The following is a 16512-nucleotide window of genomic DNA, read 5'->3' as shown; positions in this document are numbered from 1 at the left end:
TCCTGTTTTTCTCAAGAAGTTAGATATTATTTAATATCATCAACATTCCTACTCCTACTGGATTATGGAGACCCATTTTTTTAATGCATTGGACCAGTATTCAAAGAAGCTAAGACTCTGTGCACTATGTTTTATCACTGGCTATGGTCAACATGTCCACAATTGCCTCTGGTACGCTGCTGCTGGTCGTCCTTCATTGTTCGCCCGCAGATGTTCTCACTATGGAATGCCAATGTGTTTAAAATTAAATTAATAAAAGAAACATTATAAGTATCTACAACAATAAATAATAGATAAGGATTTAATGTGACAGTGAAACATTTGAATGCATATTAAATTCTCAGCTCATTATGAAATACATTTCATTGTCGTCTTCCGCTTTATCCAGGACCAGGTCGCAGGGGCAGCAGACTCAGCAGAGACGCCCAGACGTCCCTCTCCCCAGACACCTCCTCCAGCTCCTCCGGGGGGAGCCCAAGGCGTTACCAGGCCAGCCGAGAGACATAGTCCCTCCAGTGTGTCCTGTGCCGTTCCCTGGGCCTCCTCCCGGTGGGACGTGCCTGGAACACCTCCCGAGGATGGCGTCCAGGAGGCATCCGGTATAGAGCCACCTCAACTGGCTCCTCTCGATGTGGAGGAACAGCGGCTCTACTCCGAGCCCCCCCTGGATGGGCGAGCTCCTCACCCCATCTCTGAGGGAGTGCCTGGCCAACCTATGGAGGAAGCTCATTTCAGCCGCTTGTATCCGGGATCTTGCTCTTTCGGTCATGACCCAAAGTTCATGGCCATAGGTGAGGGTAGGAACGTAGACCGACCGGTAAATTGAGAGCTTCGCTTTTCGGCTCTCTCTTCACCACAACGAACCGGCACAGTGCCCCCATAACTGTGGCAGCCGCACCGATCCGTCTGTCAATCTCCCGCCCAATTCTTCCCCCATTCGTGAACAAGACCCCGAGATACTTAAACTCCTCCACTTGATGCAGGAACCCCCCTCCAACCTGAAGAGGACAAGCCACCCTTTTCCGTTTGAAAACCATGGCCTCGGACTTGGAGGAGCTGATCCTCATCCCAGCCGCTTCACACTCGGCTGTGAACCGCCCCAGCCCATGCTGTAGGCCTTGGCTAGAGGAGTCCAGCAGGACCACGTCATCTGCAAAAAGAAGAGACGAAATCCACTGGTCCCCAAACCAGACCCCCTCCGGCTCTTGGCTGCGCCTAGAAATCCTTTCCATAAAAATTATGAACAGGACCGTTGACGAAAGGCAGCCCTGGCGGAGTCCGACGTGCACCGGGAACAGGTCCAACTTAGTGCCGGCAATGGCAACCAAACTACTGCTCCACTTGTACAGAGACCAGATGGCCCCTAGTAAAGGGCCCCCGATTCCATACTCCTGCAGCACCCCACACAGGGCATCACAAGGGACACAGTCAAATGCTTTCTCCAGGTCCCCAAAAGACACGTGGACCGGTTGGGAAAACTCCCATGAACCCTCGAGTACCCTGCAGAGGGTATAGAGCTGGTCCAGTGTTCCACGGGCGGGACAAAAACTACACTGCTCCTGCTGAAGCCAAGGTTCGACTATCGGCCGGACTCTCCTCTCCAATACCCTGGCGTAGGCCTTACCAGGGAGGCTGAGGAGTGTGATCCCCCTGTAGCTGGAACACACCCTCCGGTCACCCTTCTTATGAAGGGGGACCACCACCCCAGTCTGCCAGTCCAGAGGCACTGTCCCCGACCGCCATGCAATGTCAGCCATGACAGCCCCACAACATCCAGAGACTTGAGGTACTCAGGGCGGATCTCATTCACCCCAAAGCCCTGCCACCGCGGAGCTTATTAACCACCTTGGTGACTTCAGCCTGGGTGATGAAAGAGTTCAACCCCGAGTCCCCAGCCTCTGTTTCCACCAGGGAATACGTGATGGCAGGATTGAGGAGATCCTCGAAGTACTCCTTCCACCACCCGATAATGTCCCTAGTCGAGGTCAGCAGCTCCCCGCCCCCACTGTAAACAGTGTTGGCGAAGCACTGCTTCCCCCTCCTGAGGCACTAGACGGTTTCCCAGAATCGCTTTGAAGCCAACCGGTAGTCCTTCTCCATGGCCTCACCGAACTCCTCTCAGGCCCGAGTTTTTGCCTCTGCCACCGCCCGGGCCGCGACACGCTTGGCCTCATGGTACCCGTCAGCCACCTCAGGAGTCCCACAAGCCAACCACAGTCGATAGGACTCATTCTTCAGCTTGACAGCATCCCTTACTGTCAGTGTCCACCACCAGGTTCGGGGATTGCCGCCGCGACAGGCACCGCAGACCTCACGGCCGCAGCTATAGGCGGCATCATCGACAATAGATGCGGAGAACATCGTCCACTCGGACTCAATGTCTCAACATCCTTCAGAATCTGGTCAAAGCTCTCCCGGAGGTGAGAGTTGAATACATCCCTGGCCAAGGGCTCCGCCAGACTTTCCCAGCAGACCCTCACTATGCGCTTGGGCCTGCAAAGTCTGTCCGGCTTTCTACCCTCCAGCGTATCCAACTCAACACCGGCTGGTGATCAGTGGACAGCTCAGCCCCTCTCTTCACCCGAGTGTCCAAAACATGCGGCCGAAGGTCTGATGATACAACAACAAAGTCGATCATTGACCTCCTGCCTAGGGTTTCCTGGTGCCAAGTGCACTGATGGACACCCTTATGTTTGAACACGGTGTTCATTATGGACAATCTGTTTAGCACAGAAGTCCAATAACAAAACATCACTTGGATTCAGATCGGGGAGGCCTCCCGATCACGCCTCTCCAGGTGTCACTGTCGTTTCCCACGTGGGCGTTGTCCCCCAGTCCCCCAGCAGAATAATGGAGTCCCCGGGAGGGTCACTATCCAGCACCCCCGACAGGGACACAAAGAAGGCCGGGTACTCCGCACTACCCCTCGGCCCGTAGGCTGAAATGACAGTCAGAGACCTGTCCCCAACCCGAAGGCGCAAGGATGCGACCCTCTCATCCACTGGGGAAAACCCCAACACGAGACGGCTGAGCTGGGGAGCAACAAGCAAACCCACCCCAGCCCGCCGCCTCTCCCCCGTGGGCGACGCCAGAGTAGAATAGAGTCCAGCCCCTCGATATCTCTCGACTTCCCGCACAAGCTCAGGCTTCTTCCCCCCCAGCGAGGTGACATTCCACGTCCCTAGAGCCAGCCTAAGCATCCGGGGATCGGGCCACCGAGGTCTCCACCTTCGTCCGCCGCCCAATCCTCTTTGCACCAGTCCCTCACGGTTCCCACTGCAGGTAGTGGGCCCACTGGGGGATGGTCTCGCGTCTCTTGTTCGAGCTTGGCCTGGCGGGTCCCGCGAGGAGCAACCCAGCCACCAGGCGCTCTCCGACGAGTCCGGACCCCAGGCCTGGCTCCAGGGTGGGACCCCGGCTCCGCCGTACCAGGCAACGTCACGTGCCTCGATTTAGTAGTCATCATGAGGGGTTCTTGAACCGCTCTGTCTGACCCATCACTTAGAGCCTTCTTGCCATTGGAGACCCTACCAGGGGCATTCAAGCGCCAGACAACATAGCCTCTAGGATCATTCGAGCACTCAAACCCCACCACCACGTTAAGGTGGCGGTTCAATACATTTAATTTTCCATTCAAAATCAGCTTTATAGTATAAAAGAATTTTAATATAAAAATTTTTCCTAATAATTGAAATTATTGTTTTTTTATGTAATTCGAGCAGTTTGTTTTTCTTCAAAATGTCATTTTTTAAATGTCAGCTTTTATTTCAAGAAAATTGTTATAAGGGTGATTTTTCCCCATGGCCTATTTATTTCATAATGCCACTTTACAACTGAATGACTGTGGGGCCAATCAGCATCAACGGGCTGGACCTGCACCTTCATTGGCTGAGCATACATAGAGAAAAGTTTCCTGGGTATCTGCTCCCTGAGCAGCTACTGTGCCAGCTCAAGGTTTAGGAAGGATGGTGGAGTTTCTTTCACTTAATTCAGCTCTGGTTACCTTAGCAGATCAAATTGAGGGTAATAATTTATCATGATGCCATTTTGAGATGTTTGGATGACATCTTTCAAATGATCAGGATGATAATTGCTCTCCAGAATGTTAGCATCGACGACGCCATTGTAGATACCCTAAGAGCCATTAAGTGCCATATCCGCATGGAAAATGCAGAGCACAGCACTCAAGACTTTAGTGCTGTCTGACATAGCCATCGGGGTTATTGTTGTATGTTTTCTGTGTCACCCAGCACAGCTCACTGTGGTCAAGTGAGCCGACAGTCACTGCAGCTGAATTTAGCTGTGTTTTATACATTAGCTTCGCACATACAACATGCATTACGGTAATAGAGCAGACCAGATGCCTATCTAGGCAACAGTTTAGAAATTAAGAGGAAATAAGAAAAGTAACATTAAGAACATTTACATTAATGACATATTTAAAACTTTCACATACACATTTATGTAAAAAATAAATATGTAATCATTTTAATGTATTTTATTTTTGGAGAAATAATGGGTCAAAGTACCTACTAATGCTCATCTGTTATATACTTTTGTGTCACTTTCAGCAATTTATTTCTCCATAATCAAGAGAGGTGACAACACAATCTCTTTAGAATATGTCTGAGGGTAATCTATACCAGTGTTTCCCAACCCTGCTCCTCAAGTACCCCCGCCCTACATGTTTTAGAAGTGGCTCTGTTCCAGTACACCAGATTTATATGATTGCACGACCTTAATAAAATTATTTATTTTATTTTATTTTTTTACATAAACATGTAGGTGAAAGTTGTAAATAGGAAACGAATCTCTATGTAAGGTATGATGTAGATACTTACTTCATAATGTTTCAATTATTTATTTAACTTTGAACACCTTGGCATTCCATATCTCACTGGCTGCTCTTTGGTCTATAAATGTTTATTGGGGCTACTTCCTTTCTCCCTGACCTTTGTGATAAGGTCATTAGGAACTGCACTCTCAGGCTTTTTATCACTTGTCTGTTCCAAGAGCAAGAACAAAACTGGGTAAGAGAGCTTCTAAATATGCCGGCACCTCTAACCGGAATGTTCTCAAAAACAAAATTAAAACTGACTGACTTGTGACTATTGGGAAACTGAAGGCACTGTTAAAAGAACAGGGGCCTCGTGAATAAAAGAGGTCTGAGCGATCCTATTAAAAGTTTGTGGTAGGGAAAAATTCCGAAACCTGTAGAGCACTTAAGTCAGATGTATAAAACTGTGCATACACATGTCACCGCACACCTGCCGTCATACATCCCACTTTGTGTGGAATTAGCCAGAGCTGCATGTGCATCTTAGACAGCCCCGTCCCCTCCCCTAAATACATATGCAAAGTAGTATAAATACCCAGAAGGCACCCACCAAGTGTCCAAATAATTATGACAACAGTGCTGTGACAGTCACAGAGAAAATTTGTCCATACAACATGAGAGATATTTGTAGTAAATTACAGCAAACCAACAACTTCTTGAATGACAATAGCGACTCTAGCTCAAAATAACATGTTTGTCAGCTTGTACCTGTTTTGTTATACAATGTATGCATCATTCCAAATGGTGCTGTCTAGCTGCTGCATTGAGCTCAATTATAGCTTAACCTCTTCAGCCCGTCAGGCCTAGCAGAGCGACACCCATTTTTCGCTGCCGTCCCTAAAACTAGGTAAACGCCACCAGGTAATTTTTCTTTAAATCTCTTGCAAGAGGAGGCTTTAATGTTCACAAAATAATTCTGCAAATCAGTTTTGCACAAATACTTTTAGTTTTACAGTGACTTAAACACAGGTATTAACATTTGAAGGTGCCTCAGACATGGCTGACTCTAAACAAAAACGGAACAAAAAGCATCTTTCTTTTTGGAGCACGCCCACATGTCTCATATCATTACAAACTAAAGACCCCCATCTTTCTAACAAGGCATAACTGATCTTTCTTGCACCTTCTCCGGTATTGTAATTTGCGTGCGTAGCTCATGCGCACTGGGTGCATTACGTTGTGCAGATTACTGTCTGCTGCCTTATAGCTTGCACTCTGCTCTGTTATATTCCAATGTTGTGTTATTTCTGGATAATCGGTCACTCAAAATGACACAGAAGAGGGGGATGGGTTGCAGCCTATCATTATTTATACAGTTTTTCATTAATAATAATTTTTTGCACATCTGTAAACATAGTCCTTCATAGATAATTATTTTTGGTTGGTTACATAGTTTGTCATTGATTTGTTTTTCAATAAAATTCCTTTTGTTGGATTTGCTTAGACTCCCCCTCGGCTTTACTGCTGATTGAACAATTTAGTTCAATTTCTTATCATTATATTGATTTTATGCTGTGCACAATGACACATTTTGATGATACACAGGATAAATGTCATGACCAAAAGCTATGCAGAAGGAGTCCTACAATGGAAATCAACACTTTTATTTTACCAGATTCCCTTTTATTAGATGAAAAACACATTCGGCACAGTTTTGGCACATTTGGCGAAATGCCAATATCCCCGCTCCACCTGGCGTATTGCCCTCTAAAACTTTTGTGGACCAAATATTCTGAACTGATTCAGTCCAAATTTTCTGCAGTTATAGTCAAGACGTTGATGAATACAACCTAAGGCTTCTCCTAGGACAGAGGTCACGGATTAGCGGACCAAGGTCCGGATCCGGATCAGATTTTTCACTTGCGCAAAATCTCGTGTTAATATGGTATAGCCCTGCGAAGCGTCTGGCCCCAGGCTGCACATTATGCATGTCAGGCAATGAGCTGCTTCAGTCAGGGCTGCTGCTGCTACCCTAACCGCAAAGCATTTCCCATTTGCTATGTAGATATAAACATTTTATTCCTGCTGGCTGGCGCGTCTGACTTTCGAACAGGTGCAGCGGACAGCCATGTAGGTCAGCGACATTCTGGTCCACACTCCAAGCCAGCCGGTGGCAGTAATGCACCACATCGCTGTATGCCAGCCACCAGAAAACCACAAAGTGAAGCTATGCGGGTCCTTCAACACGGGTTGCTAAGGCCCTGTCCCAATTCCCACACTACACCCTCCGCCCCTCTATGAAGTGTTTACTTTGTACAAGTGCATGTAAGGGTTGAAGTGCGCAGGTTACAAGCCTGCAAAATTGGAGAATTGGGACAGTAGGGGTTACGTCATCGACTTGCACCTCTGCACCGTAACTGCAACATCAAAAAGGGCGGGAACCAGCGCTGTTTCCACAGTCTTGCTGCTAAAAAAAACTATTTAAAACTGCAACAAGCAATTGTTTTGAGGAGAAGAAAGTGCAGGAAGCGACGGAGTTTTATACACCAGACTCTCGCCACGCCAGTGTTTGTTTGAAAGGTAACTTCAGTGTTCTGGTCTACTGACTGCCCAGACTCACTCTGAACCCAGTGGTTTCTTACAATGTTGAGCCTGGAAAACCAGTAAAACAATATATTTGTCGGGTTGCTGTCTAAAGTTTACGCAGTTCTTATTATTCTGATTTGATGGCTGGTTACGTTGACGGTTGTGATTGGTTTTTGCTCAGAACGTCATCTGCAGCAGTGAATTGTGGGTAATATACTTCGGCGAATTCCGCTTCGATGTCGGCTTCGCCAAAGAGCGGATGTAGGGCACAAAGTGGGCGGGGCTAAGGACGACTCTGGAAAATTGGGACACACTACGCACTCGAACCCATCAACAGGGAGACAACGGTGGAAGTGCGGGTATTGGGAGAGGGCCCAAGTTACTAGCTTGGGAGCTTACGTTGCTGATAGTACAATGACTTGGTGTTGCACAGATGAGTGAGTAAAAAAGATGGCTTAACGTGCACTTTGAAAATCCCACATTTAAAGATCAATGGACAGAAGCATATGGTCTCTTACAGCACAACAGTTAGCAAACGAGTGTTCACTGTGAGTCCAAAACAGAAAAAGCATTTCACTGACTGGGAAATGATCAGAGTGCATGGAAGGTGTGGCAGAAACACGTTAAGATGGAAAAGAAAGACAACTTAAGGAAAAGGTTAAGCAAATTGCCATGCCTGCAACAAGCACAACAAGGAAAGCAGAACTGTTCTACCAAGATGTACTGACCCAGCTAGACTGTGTAATAAAAAGTGTGTTGAATATTGGTACTTAAATTGGATTGCTCCTTTCTATTCAGCATATGATTTCATGGGCATATGAAAAATTGATCAGTAGTTTTAAAAAAAAATGTTAATTGTTAAATTAAATTGTTAATTAAATGTTAAATAAAGATGAAAGAAAAAATGTTTGTCTCTTGATTTAAAATGTTCAGCCCCAAAGTGTTTGGATGAGGGAGGGAGTGGGCCTCCTGCCATTTTAATTGGGGACCCCTGTCCTAGGATGTCAAAAAGATTTCATGGTGTTTTGCAATGTTCACTTAGTGAACAATTTTGGCAAGGCTCAAAAAATTAGATTTGTTTCTCTGTTAATCACAAATAAAATCAGACATAGTAACAGTTGCAATAGTGGTTCCAATGGAAAAATATTCTTTTATGTCTTACCTTTATACAGGTACCAAAGGTTTGCATTTAGACCCTATTGCTGTATTATTATACTTATTTCAGGTATTTAATTTCAGCCAGAAATTGCTTCTAAAACCCTGTGGGCTTAAGAAGTTAATGCTGATCATTGTGATGTATACTAAATTATTGTAATGACGTGAATGTCTCCTATATTTCTATTAAGAAGACTGTCACCACACACACTATGTCAAGTATCTCAAGATATTTCAGGATGTCACATAAAAAAAACATTACCTAGAAGCCAGTCTCACACACAGTGCCTGCTTGAGACTGTTCCCAACAACACAACTGTAATTATAATAATTAATTATTATTATAGAAAAAAGGAATCATTAGTTGAGGAGGCTAATGTGCCATTGCATTTGTGAGAGACATTTACGCTTCACAAATAGGTTGCACTTATAGTACCTTAAAATGCTTTCTATTCACAAAGGAATATTCACTTACAGATGGTGCCCTTATAACAATAAGAGGACAGTCCATAGCTCAGATTTTGGAAATCACCTCGCTTTAAATCAGAGCCACAGTTAAGGGGAATTTTATATATCTGAGCAACATACGGATGAGGCCATCCCATATGGCTGGCATGGCACAGCTAAGGGTTCAATATTAATAACCTGTCCTGTTAGTCAGCTTCCTCCAAAAAGCACTGGTTGAAAGGACGGCAGCATATTGAGAACTTGAGCTGGCACCAGCGACGTAGTTTCTTCTAGTTTTCCTCTGTAACACTGGGATCAGTTCTGTGCAGAGCTCCTAAGCAATTGCCCTGGGCAATATAATCTGGCTAATTAGCCATGCATCATCATGTGCCAGCAGGTCAGTATGATCTCTGAAAAACGTGCTCCTTCTGATTTCTTCCATTGTCAATGTCCTCCAGCTGTGTCAAAGCTGCCATTGTTTCATGATTACTCGCATATACACTGCTCAAAAAGATAAAGGGAACACTTAAACACAATATAACTCCAATTAAATCAAACTTCTGTGAAATCAAACTGTGCACTTAGGAAGCAACACTGATTGACAATCAATTTCACATGCTGTTGTGCAAATAGATTAGACAACAGGGGGAAATGTTTAACGATTAGCAAGACACACTCAATAAAGGAGTGGTTCTGCAGGTGGGGACCACAGATCCCTTCTCTGTACCTATGCTTTGTGGCTGATGTTTTGATCACTTTTGAATGTTGGTGGTGCTTTCTCACTCGTGGTAGCATGAGACGGACTCTACAACCCACACAAGTGGCTCAGGTAGTGCAGCTCATCCAGGATGGCACATCAATGCAAGCTGTGGCAAAAAGGTTTGCTGTGTCTGTCAGCATAGTGTCCAGAGCCTGGAGGTGCTACCAGGAGACAGGCCAGTACACCAGGAGACGTGGAGGAGGCCGTACGAGGGCAACAACCCAGCAGCAGGATCGCTACCTCTGCCTTTGTGCAAGGAGGAACAGGAGGAGCACTGCCGGAGCCCTGCAAAATAACCTCCAGCAGGCCAAAAATGTGCATGTCTCTGCACAAATGGTTAGAACCGACTCCATGAGGATGGTATGAGGGCCCGACGTCCACAAATGGGGATTGTGCTCACAGCCCAACAACATGCAGGATGCTTGGCATTTGCCAGAGAACACCAGGACTGGCAAATTCATCACTGGCGCCCTGTGCTCTTCACAGATGAAAGCAGGTTCACATTGAGCACATGTGACAGACGTGAAAGAGTCTGGAGACACCGTGGAGACCGATCTGCTGCCTGCAACATCCTTCAGCATGACCGGTTTGGCAGTGTGTCACTAATGGTGTGGGGTGGCATTTCTTTGGAGGGCCGCACGGCAAGATGAAGACATTGAAGCTATGGACTGTCCAGGAGTTGGCGGAGGCTTTAGTCCAGGTCTGGGAGGAGATCCCTCAGGAGACCATCTGCCGTTTCATCAGGAGCATGCCCAGGCATTGTAGGGAGGTCATACAGGCACGTGGAGGCCACACTTGACTTGTTTTAAGGACAGTTGGATCAGCCTGTAGTGTGTTTTTCCACTTTAATTTTGTGTGTGACTCCAAATCCAGGCCTCCATTTGTTAATAAATTTGATTTCCATTGATGATTTTTGTGTGATTTTATTGTCAGCACATTCAACTTTGTACAGAACAAAGTATTCAATGAGAATATTTCATGCATTCAGATCTAGGATTTGTTAGTGTTCCCTTTATTTTTTTGAGCAGTGTATATGCAGCTGAGTGATTGTCTACACCTTGTCCACCTTGTGAATCATCACACCTGTCTTGTTCTGAATTAATTTGCTGATCTGACACCGTTTTCTTTTTCAGTCAAGTTTTTCAAGTGTCCCTTAGATGATTCGCATGCATTTACACTCTTTAGCCCACAGATAGATACTCATTTGCATCTACAAATGACAAAAAATTTGCATTTTACACCTGACTGAGATTGTTTCCATCGTTTTTTGAGGTGTGTTATTTTATTGTATGATGCTTAATGTGATTCGGTTTAATTGCTTAGATTTAAACCATAAAAACTAAAACTCATGCAAAAACATCAGGTTCGATGAGTTAAATAAAGTCCTTGAGTTAAATAAGCGTATTGCAGTCATATTTCAGTGTATATAGGTGGGTAAAAGAACTCTGAAGTGTGTAAATGTCAAGACAACAGTGCTACCAACTGCGCCACCGTGGCCCACTTATTCATTGTACTTACTTTTAAGTCTGTCTCATATTTTTTACTTTAAACTTTATTTTTGACCTCTTATGGCTTATTTTATATCTTGCTTTTATTGTAAATATAGATCTGCTATCTTGCCAGGTCCCTGTGGTAGAAGGGATTTTGCTCTCAATGAGTTTTTTTAGCTGGTTTAGTAAAGGATAAATAAAAAATTTAAAATAGTAAATATTTATTTCTATAGAGCTTTTCACAGACAGTCGTTTTGTCCTTTTCCATTAATGATTTTGTGTAATATGCTGTTCTTGCATTGGAAAGGGCTTTTCATACAACAGACTATACTTGCAAATTAAATAGGACTCCTCTAAAAGCCCTTTTCCATTGGTGTGGCATGGCTCCATTCACTTTTTAGGCATTTCAATTAGTAACATGGAACTGTGTAGAGCCTATTTTTCTGCCCAATTTCCTAAATCTCCTTTCAAGTAGTTCTGAATTAATAAAAGCAGTCAGCTCTTAGAGAATAGTCTAATAAAGAGCTACTGTAATACAATTTTTTCTCAAGGGCAGAATAATCAGATTGAACTCAAAGATTATTGTAAATGGTCAGGATTGGAATTATGAGAAATCCCTATCTGACCATTGAGGAAAATAGTGTTATCTGTTCACAAAAGATGAGATGCATGGTGGAAGAAGTGAATAGATCTGTGACCAGTTCAGGTGAGGCCAATAAATCTAAGATAGCATTATAGAAGCATAAGCATATATACAGTGGCATAAACAGTCAAATTCAGTAAATTAGAAAATGCGTTCTGACGAGATTGGTTTAATATTCTAAGAACTGTAAGCGGAAAATCATCAAAATTAACAGAAATAAATTCTTGAAAACGTGTAAAATTTATATCACTTTGTGAACAGAGTTACTGGAATGAATGAACTTTTCCAAAATATGATAAATGATTGAATATGACTGTATGTAGGCTTTTACTTTCTATGTCTACATGAATGTTAAAATCATCGTTTGAAACCTTATGGCTATTTAGCAAGAAAATCAGATACGAAGTCTGAGAATGTATCTAAAATGTTCAAAAAACCACATTTAACTGTTTTACTATTTGGATTTACAGCTGTAGTTCTATTTAATTTCATGAGGTTGTCATGATTTAGGCCTTTAAAATAGGCTTTTTAATCTATTTAATTTAGTCAATGGGCAAGCAGGCACTGCATTAGTGGGGTACAGGTGTTGGAAACAGTTGAGAAGCTCCAAAAGGTTGTGTTAAAACTACTATTGCCAGTGTTAATAATATTACTATGTTTATGTGTATCCTTAGCCAGCAGTTTCAGTAAGTTAGCTGGAAACATGCTGGTTTTAGTGAGGGCTACATGTAAATTTAAAGTTGAGGTGTAGATAAATGAGCAAATTGTGCAAGTAAAAGTAGGGAAAGAACACCAAGTTAGTCACGGTAAAACATATTTTTTCTGTCCCTAAGATCACAGGTTTCAAACTCTGATCCATGAGGTCCTGCAACTTTTAGATGTGTCTCTGCTTCAACACAGCTAAATATAATAATTAGGTCATTTGCAGGATTCTGTTGAACTTTGCTGCATGCTGAGGAGGCAATTCTGCCACCTGAGCATTCTGCGCATTTACTGAGTTTAACACTCGTATTACGGACCCACCTAAAGCACAGTAACATTGTATGACTGATGCATTAAGCTCAATGTAATAATACTGTTTTTATAGATGTCACTTTTCTGATGCCTGAAGACAGGCAAAGCTCAGCATGACAAACAGCTGGTGTGGAGCTGGATGGAGGGACCATAAACACAGCTGTAGTGGATGCTCTCATCTGTTTACACAGGACCAGGAAAGAAGATTATGACTTTTCAAAGGCCTAACCCACACACAAACATCCAAAGTGTACCTGATGCTAACACAGTGCCATGAAGGTTCACAATGAAACAGAACCAGTCGTTTGGTGTCATCAGTTAATGCCATCAGTTTTCCAGATGAAGATACTGCAAAAGCAAGGATGCTGTCACTTCCAGGGTCCTCTAAGGCATCACCATCACTAAGGACAGAAAAGACAAGATCTGGCTATAAAGTTACTACCGTCTTTTACTTTAGTACAAACACTCATCTCTTTCAACTTCTTTACCTGCCATTTACATCCTTTGCACTCTTTGGCCTCTTTTCAGCACAGCAGCAGTCAAACACAAATGGTTCACTGCAAAATAGCAACAGACAGGATAATGCATTACATCTGAATCGTGACTGTCAAAGTGATACATTAAATAATTATCAGTTTCAAACCCTCCTTAAAAGCAGAAAACAATCAATTTAGCATCACTTACAGGCTTTTTGTGCTACATTGGAACTGTTCATGTAAAAAAAATATTTTAGACTGATGAAATATGTATTAAACTGTGCTTTAAATTGTTGGTGTGAAATAGTAAACCCAACTCTCCCTGTTAAAAGGGAGTCGTTCCTCTCCATTTTCCCCATGTGCTTACTAGGGTGCAAAGTGAAGGTCAACTGGTTTCCTTATTAAATTTGAAACAGCATTTAAACTGAATCAAATTTACCTCTTGTTATGGGATTAAATTGGAACGTGACTGTCAAGACAAAAATGCATCAATGGAAATTGGACTGTTTTTCCTTATAAATTGTTCTGTGATTACTTTTTGGGTTAAGGTGCTTTATATTACAGGGCAGAGTTAAGTAACGTCTTTGAATGTTAGTCTGAATTTGTTTTTATTTTTAATGTCTCCAGTGTGCAATGTCTCAGTGAGCTTAACATTCATTTAGGCACACTTTTTGTTAAGGTATTATAAATACATTTCAAGCCGTAAAAAGGGTAATGCACTTTAGTGCTGATCAGTCTTAAAGTTTTTTTTTTTTCTTCAAACAATCATTATTAAATAGTGGTGTATAGTTATATAAATACCCTAAAACATTAGGGAATCTTATTTTCTAAAGAATGGTTTCAAGGTATTTCTTCCGACAAAGAAATGTAAAGAAGGCAGTTTCTTGGTGGTGCCAAAAAGTCTTTATCTATCTAAGCAGATGGTATCGGCGCTAGCTCAAACGCTAACAACGCTGACTGAGGAAAACCCCACCAGTTTTCTGACGGGGATCCTGTTCACGTGGAAAGATGAGCAGTGCGTAATGTCTCTACTTGCTCTCCTGTTCAGTAAAAAAAAAAAAAACAGCTAGTCAACAACTCAGCGAACGGAAATTCAAAATAATTAAATCAGTTCCAACCTGGACTCTTTGGTATGGATTGCTATGAGCTTCTTGCCACAGGTTGACAGAAACCATTCTCCGCAGAAACCCAAACGAGACATGGCTTACGTACCCGAACTGGATGCTCTTAACGCTTGTTTTTTTTTTTTTTACTTGCAGAATACGGGGATGACCTCCACAGGAACTACTTCACCTCCACATGCAACGTCACGTCCACTTTTCACGTGACTGATAAACAAGAAGCACGCCAAGTTACAGCCATTGAGTTATGTTTTTATATAAATAAAGACCGCAGCTTCAGGTGTACACCGAGTCTGTTTTATTCTCCTACCATTTGGGCATTCAGTTGTTCTGCATGTACACTTCAATACACAGGCATGGTCTGTCCTCTAGTGGTAACAAATGTAAAGCCTTAGAATGCACCACAACAGCAGCCACAAATGTATTTATTAGCGCCAACTAGGTTACAGCACGGGAGATTGTGTTATTTGTAGTTTCTCCTTGTATAGTTTGTCTAGATCACTTGTAGAAAATGCACAACAACATATTTGCTTAAACCTGGAAAACACTGACCTAAATCGGAGATTTTCAAAATAAATCTATAGTAGCCTTCGTCGTTTGGAAAACGTTAATATGAATGTAAATTAATATAGCACATAAATAAATAATAATAAATAAATAATAAAGATGGGTCTTGACCACAGATTTGAAAGTCTCGACAGTCTCAGTGGTCCCTATATGAACTGTAAACTGTTCAAAAGGTTAGGGGAAGAAATTGCATTGGCCCGATCACCTCTAAATTTTAGTTTGAATCTGGAAACATCTTAGAAAATCTTTATTTATTTATTGATTTGTTTATTCATCTATTTATTAATGGGCAGATCAAGTAAATTAAAGCCATGAATGAAATTGTTTTGCTGATTATTATCCCCAAAAGAATTATAACATATTTATTGTACACCAATCTCCATCTGTCGAGACTTGCTACTTTACAATAGCTTCAAAAGACAGATTAACACAACTTGCATCTGTGGTGTCTCCTCCTGCAGAGCTGTATGCATAAAACAAGGAAAATGGAAAGTAATAAAAAGAGTTCACACTGCACTAAATTAGGTTTAAATTAACAACCAAGAAAAATATATACCTTTCATGTAAAATGAAAAGTGAAAGTGTTGGAATAATTGTATATAGTTTTTATCTTTTATCTTATATTGTTTCCTTTTCTTTAACTTGACTATTTGATTTTATAACCTTTCATGATGTATGTGTAATGAGTTTGTCTGCAGGCAAACATCAAAAGTGGAGCTGAGAAGGAAGCAGTTGCAGTTGAGGAGGTCAAAAAGATGAAGGCTGATTGCACTGAACAGAAGACGCACTGATCCTAAGATGGGGAGACTGTGGAAGTGTGTTGTTAAAAGATAATGGTGTTTATGACCTGTTTATGATGCAGCTGTTTTTCCCATACTTAGAGAGCAATGTTTTTTGTAACTAGGGACCCCCGAAAGATAATAAAAAGAGAGGTGCGGATAGATGATTTTCAGAGTGGTAGGAGATTTGTAACTGACAGCACATCTCTGTCCGTTCTCCTCGCAGCGAGTTAAATAACTAATTCTTTGTCTTTCTCTTCTTTTTGTGATGTTATAAGTATTTTAGGTTGTTTAAACCTGACAAAAGTACCCTAATTGATCTTTAAGGGGTACTCAATTAAAATATTGCACGCACTATGAATTCAAATGCCAAAAATAGCTGGGGTTGGCTTGTGGGACTCCTGAGGCGGCTGACAGGTATCATGAGGCCAAGCGTGCCGCGGCCCGGGCTGTGGCAGAGGCAAACACTGATGGATTGGCAAGGCGTGGTAAAGCATATTATTCATTTCCTGTTTTCACTGTTGCACTCGGTGGATTGTTTGGTGTGTGAAGGCTCTCTCGTTTGATCTGATTTCGCTCTACTGTGATATCTCTTACTTGTTCTAATACATAAGTACGTTAAAACACATACTTTCTGTTGCTGCATTTAACGTTTGGGGACTCTCTGTGTCTTACACGGTTTTTCTAGTAGTGGTAA

General features: G+C 42.7%; 1 protein-coding gene across 3 annotated transcripts in view; it reads right to left on the bottom strand.

Moving 5' to 3' along the window:
* wdr4 (WD repeat domain 4) overlaps positions 1–14673 on the bottom strand; it is a 64605-nt gene extending 49932 nt beyond the window's left edge. For 2 of the 3 annotated variants that reach the window (XM_047370882.1, XM_047370881.1), the window contains exons 1-3: positions 14467–14673; positions 13361–13429; positions 13127–13273 (exon numbers count right to left, since the gene is read on the bottom strand). In XM_047370882.1, coding sequence (XP_047226838.1) covers positions 13127–13273; positions 13361–13429; positions 14467–14549 — 299 coding nt within the window. In that variant the 5' untranslated portion in view covers positions 14550–14673. Of the gene's footprint in view, positions 1–13126; positions 13274–13360; positions 13430–14321; positions 14389–14466 lie in introns of all 3 variants that reach the window. The other variant, XM_047370883.1, reaches the window with a different exon arrangement.
* Between the last annotated feature and the right edge of the window lie 1839 nt (positions 14674–16512).

Source organism: Girardinichthys multiradiatus, chromosome 7, assembly GCF_021462225.1.
Source record: "Girardinichthys multiradiatus isolate DD_20200921_A chromosome 7, DD_fGirMul_XY1, whole genome shotgun sequence".
Lineage (NCBI taxonomy): Eukaryota > Metazoa > Chordata > Actinopteri > Cyprinodontiformes > Goodeidae > Girardinichthys > Girardinichthys multiradiatus.
Note: the sequence above shows the minus strand (reverse complement) of the source record. Positions and strands in the feature narration are given on the sequence as shown.